The sequence below is a fragment of the Vigna radiata genome, unplaced genomic scaffold, assembly GCF_000741045.1.
Source record: "Vigna radiata var. radiata cultivar VC1973A unplaced genomic scaffold, Vradiata_ver6 scaffold_129, whole genome shotgun sequence".
Taxonomy (NCBI): domain Eukaryota; kingdom Viridiplantae; phylum Streptophyta; class Magnoliopsida; order Fabales; family Fabaceae; genus Vigna; species Vigna radiata.
Genome location: NW_014543107.1, coordinates 666,949 through 672,354, shown reverse-complemented (window position 1 = coordinate 672,354; position 5,406 = coordinate 666,949). Strand labels below are relative to the sequence as shown.

General features: G+C 35.3%; 1 protein-coding gene across 1 annotated transcript; it reads right to left on the bottom strand.

Annotated features, from left to right (window-relative positions):
• Window positions 1–389: 389 nt before the first annotated feature.
• On the bottom strand, window positions 390–3,613 carry LOC106752960. Its single transcript, XM_014634745.2, has 5 exons — window positions 2,743–3,613; window positions 2,596–2,653; window positions 2,216–2,299; window positions 1,962–2,097; window positions 390–1,312 (listed from the first exon to the last, which is right to left on the bottom strand). Exons 1-5 carry the CDS (start codon window positions 3,371–3,373, stop codon window positions 1,049–1,051), a joined length of 1,173 nt encoding a protein of 390 aa, XP_014490231.1. The 5' UTR covers window positions 3,374–3,613; the 3' UTR covers window positions 390–1,048.
• Between the last annotated feature and the right edge of the window lie 1,793 nt (window positions 3,614–5,406).

The following is a 5,406-nucleotide window of genomic DNA, read 5'->3' as shown; positions in this document are numbered from 1 at the left end:
GTTTTTCATAAATTTAAATTCCTTTTTTCAAATTTTAATACATTTAAGTTGGAAAGTGTTAAAAGAATCCGTAGATTACATAAACATCAATAACATCTAAACCCAACTATATAAAGGATTGATATCATTCTTTATCTACAACTTTTAAAACAATGGATTAATTGATCTTTTATCTTTATATAATATTCTACTTTCTCATTTTTATCAGATATGAGACTTAGACTCATGCTTGGAATCCCAACAATATCATCTAAGAGTTAATGCAATTAGGTTATGAAGATTATATATATCTATACACTTTTAAAGTTTAAAGATGAAAATATATCCAAATTTGAATAAAGAAAAAAATTTAATTTTAAATTTAAATTTAAAAAAACACATTTAATTACAAAAGAAAACATCAAATCAGCATTATCAATATATTTTGAAGATACATATAAACAATACCAAAAACTGAACTGACAATCTAAATTGTACACCAACTCCAAAACACATCGTGGGATGACATTCACCAAAGCCAAAAAGTTGGAGAATACAGCAAAGATAACAGCCCTATAGAAAGAGGAAAAAGAAGAGGAATGTGGTCCTAACTCCCCTATGCAAGTATCCCACACAGGCTGTTAAAGGGAATAATAAATAATGCAAAGCCTGATTGCTCACATGGACTAAAACCAAAAAGCAAACTGACACCACACATGCCCTTGCCTTGCCTTGCCTCACAATTGCACATGCACATGGTCACTGTCCCCTAAGTCTCACTACTTAATAACACCATCCTAAACCTTCTTCTTCTCATAATCTTTTACTTAAATAATCAATTGGAAATTAATTAATCACACCCAAACTTTCATTCAACTCCACACACCTCATGAAATCAGAAAACCCTTTTTAACTCTCTTTCTCCCTATCTAATCTAGTCTAATATTATACACAAAGTAACATTACAACTATAGTTAGCATGCACATTACACATATATGCTCTTCAGCACACATAATCTTGGTCTTGATCTTTTCTGGGTCAATTCATTTTTCTGAGTTGAAGTTGGGACTATAGGGAGGACTCTGTGGTGCATTGCAAGTGTCTATGGCAAGTGATTAAGTGATCATTGGTGAGTCCAGCTGCTTGCATAAATGAGTGAAGCACTGTTGGACCTACAAACCTAAAGCCTCTCCTGATCATGTCTTTGCTTATGCTTTCTGATTTTGATGTCTTCACTGGAATCTTGTGGCCAAACTTGTAATGTGTGGAGATGGGCTTGTGATTCACAAAACCCCAAATGTACTTGTCAAATGATCCAAACTCCTTGTTAATCTGCAATGACCCAGTTTAGAAAGAGATTGTTAAAAATCTATATCTTCATATATTCACCACAGAACGTGTTATCACATAAATTAGTCCAATAGAGTTGTGCATTTACACTACATGTCTCTTTCTATGTCTCCTCAATTAAAATATAACAAGAAGTTAGCAACTGAGAGAGAGAGAGAGAGAAATTGTAGTTGCAAATTGTTTTTTTATGTTAGACAGACAGGAAAGGAGACAAATATTTTAAGTCCAAACCCAATACTCCTTTACTACCTGTCAAAAAGAATTTTTTTGTGGGTACAGTACACATCAGTTTCAGAATTTAATTTGAATACATTATGGTATACCCTTTTGTTTTCATTTTTATCCAATTACACATTGTCATATAATAATAACTACATTCAAAGACATGTCTCAAGAGGTTGATACGGTTGGAAACTGAAGTGAAGTTTACAAAAATGCAGTGGAATGAAAAAGTCATTATTGTACTTCTCATCATTCATACTCTTAACTAATATGCTTTTTTGTCAAGAGAACATTCACTCAATTCATGAAACTAGTGGTCTTGGAGGGCCATTATGTGTGTAAAGAAGAGAGACCAGTTAGCAAAGAGAGAGTAAAAGGGTGCCTTTTCTGAGGCTTGATTCTTGCTTACCTCTAAAATTCTGTTAGCATTGTCAACAACACCTCGAACTCTGCTGATATCAATGCCATATTCCAAACTAATAGATACCATTTGCTTATCAGTCATGTTGGCCAAGGTTGCTGCATCAAATTCTGAAAATGCAGTCCTGCACAAAGTTTAAAATTCTTTAGTTGGTTCATTTAAGGGGACCCCATCAAAAGAAAGGTCCATGTTGGTGTGCTGTGCAATGAAGCATTTATATGTTTCTTTCTGCAGAATCCAACCTGAAATCCTGGCGTTTCTTCAAGATTGAGGTCCAATCTGATCCAACCTGAGCACCACTTAAAACTAGAAGTTCAAACAACATCCTGTGGGCACAATAATGTTTTTGTTAATCATCACTTGTCTCTAAATATCTTTCGTTTGGTCAAAGGTTCTGCTCCTTGGATAAATTTCTAAATAAATGTTTATATGAGAACAAAATATGAAGGTAGAATGAGTTAAGTTTCTTATTTAATTCACAGAAGTTTTCTTATTTAACGTGTTTAAAAGTTAATTCGAATTTGCTTCATGATTAAATTCACAGAAAAACTTAATTCGTTTTGCTTCATGATTTTCTTCTTTTATTCACTGAAAAAATTATCCAACTAAGATGGTAACTTACTTGTCATCATGAACCGGAACTCCCCATTCTTCATCATGATAAGCAACATAGATGGGATCTATGTAGCAGAAGAGGCATTGATATTAGCACATTGCAGAAGTATAAAAGGTAAGGAATCAATTTGCATTGAAATTTGAATTCAGTTACCTGAATTAGCTGTGATAAAGCTGCATCTCTTCTCCTCCTCACTTGTCTTTGAAGTAAGATTGGTTGAAGGATCAAGAGGAACAACTCTTTCAAACTTTGCAGACTTTGATCTTCCATAATGGGCAATCTTCATTTTTCTCTGTGCATGCTGCAGTGCCATCTGTTCCCTCCTCACTGCAGCTATGCTTCCCGGGGATTCAGTGATCAGAGTGGAAGAGTAGCTCAACGATGCCTCTATGGAGGCAGAAGAAGCTGAAGTGCCACAGGATCCTTCCTTAAAACTCTTGGACTTTTTCCTCTCTAGAGTTGGAGTTTTGATGGTGTGTCTTGGGGTAACAATCTTCTCAGAACTTGAGTTCAGTCCATTACTATCACTGCCTCTCTTTATAGCTGGAGGCCTAGGGGACTTGGACTTTGGAGAAACAGGAGGTGTCAGTGAGGTCTTGGTTGGAAGTGGTGGTGAAGGTGGAGAAGGTGATTTTGGTGAGACTTTCTTGATTGAATTTCTCCTCTCAAGGTTAGGAACTCTGTTACAAGTAGGTTGAAGAACTGGCCTGCCATTGATTCTGGCCAAAGGGTATGTGGCTGTGGCTTCTATGCCTACAGTCACTTTGGTCTTGGAGCTGCACATTTTGCTGTGTGCTTGTGTAGTTTGTGAGGGGAGTGTGGAAAAGGAAGAGGTTTTAATGAATTAGGAGATGCAATGAAACAATGGAAGAAAAGGAAGGATGTGATGTGAGATGGAAGGAGAGTGAAGGGAGCGATGTGGGGTTTTATAAAATGTGAGGATGGTGGGGATAGTTAAAGGGGAAGTTGTAACATGGGGAGGTGGGAATCTGCCATACAAACTCTTGTGAAGGGTGTTACTTTAGCCAAACTAAACCACGAGGGGGTGAATATGACATAGACTTCTAAAGTGACCATTTGACAATGTCTTGAACCTAATGCCTGTTATTGTTCTTAAGTAAATGCTAACCAATTCTAGCAAGTGGATACTTTTTGTATTGGAATATGTAACAAATACTGTGTTTTCATATGATAATATTATAAGACAGGATTGGTGAACCTTTATGACAGTTTTTTTTCATATTTAAGTCTAATTTTTAACAAGATTCTTGTTGATATGATGAGTTTGGAGTTAGAATTATAAAGGTTGTATTAGGAGGGAATCAAAGAAGCTTAGAAGGGGATTCGTTGGGTGAGATATTGTGCTATGTGTTGGAGTCAGTTTCATATTGACTAGAGATAAGATCAAATTATAATACCTAAGTGAAGTGTAAACCTCATCTTACAAGCTAGTTTTGTGTTCTTGAGTTAGGCTTAAAAACCACTTCTTAATATAGTATCAGAGGGTTAGAGTCTATCTGACGATATTTCTATTTCTTGGGCATTTTTATTCCATCCGCTATCGGACACTATCGGACACTATCGGACCACCCATTTCTACTATCATGCACGATGTCTATATCTCGACGTGAAGGAAATATGTTAGAAGTGCTATATCGACTAAAGATAAGGTCTAAGTGTAGGATTGAGTTAAGGCTTAAAAATCACTTCAACCATTTCCACTTTGTTGTAATAATATGTTTCTCTCCCGAAGGATTTTTTAGGTATGAACTGATGGAGAAGGAAGGTAAAAAAAATGCAAGAAAAGAACGAATGATTGGTCTAGTCTTTTTAGCTGTATGGAATCTCAGTCCATTTCTCTTTCTAGCTGTATGTGTGAGAGAAAGAGTGAAGAAAAAGCACATGAGACACTTTATGTGCATCACAAAGTTTGCTGTGGACATAAAGTAAGTTTGTTCTGGTATTGGTTTGAATGGTGTTGTAAGTTGTAAGTTGTAAGTTGTAACAAATAAAATAAGAGAAGTTGAGATCATGTGAGACTTTTGGTGACATTCACTGAGATCTTTTATATTTTTTTGTTCTTATATTTCTGTCTAGCTTCCAGTTTGTGGGTACTTTCCAGGTAAACTGAGTTGCATATGTTATCATCAGTGGTCCTCACTGTGTATTAACTGCCAATTCTTGATAATCATGGAAGATATCTCTTGAGCTAAGAGGCAGAGTTTCAGTACTCTTAATATCCTTACAGCTTGGAGGAATGACTTGTTCACTTAAACCATGTTATGCTCCAAAACTGTAGGCCCCTATTCAAATTCTTCCACTTTATTATTCTTTCTTTCTTTGCTACCCCACTTAGAATTTATTTTTCTTTTCCATCAAAATCAACAAATAAACCAATATCATCTTACCTTGATAGCTCACCTTATTGGAAGGTTTGATATTAAAACCTGGAGACATTGAAAAGTAAAGTGAATAAATGAAAAGGAAAATAAAGAAAGGGTAAATATTTGATTCCCCTTAAAAGACAATTTTTGCATCATCCAATAGATATATTAGGTGACCCTTTATTTGGGAAGTATCCTATGGCACCATCTATAGTTAATGGATCAGTTAATCTCTCAAAACATTTCATATTCTAGCTGTCTCGTACATGCAAGAAACATGTAAGTTTAGTGATAAGGTAGCTCCTAGATGCCTCAAAATTGTCTGGTTTATGCAAAGTGATTTTATGGTTGAAGGAAATAATATCATTGATCTCCCATAACACTGTAATCTTCTCACAGATTTCAAGAAATCTCCTATTATTTTTTATTACAC

Bases quoted from the DNA above. Each gene is read 5' to 3' on its own strand.
- LOC106752960 (XM_014634745.2), bottom strand. From the start codon at position 3,373: ATGTGCAGCTCCAAGACCAAAGTGACTGTAGGCATAGAAGCCACAGCC. The intron at 2,300-2,595 runs GTAAGTTACCAT...TTGTGCCCACAG, and splicing joins GTTCCGGTTCATGATGACAA to GATGTTGTTTGAACTTCTAG. The intron at 2,098-2,215 runs GTTGGATTCTGC...AACTTTGTGCAG, and splicing joins AAGAAACGCCAGGATTTCAG to GACTGCATTTTCAGAATTTG.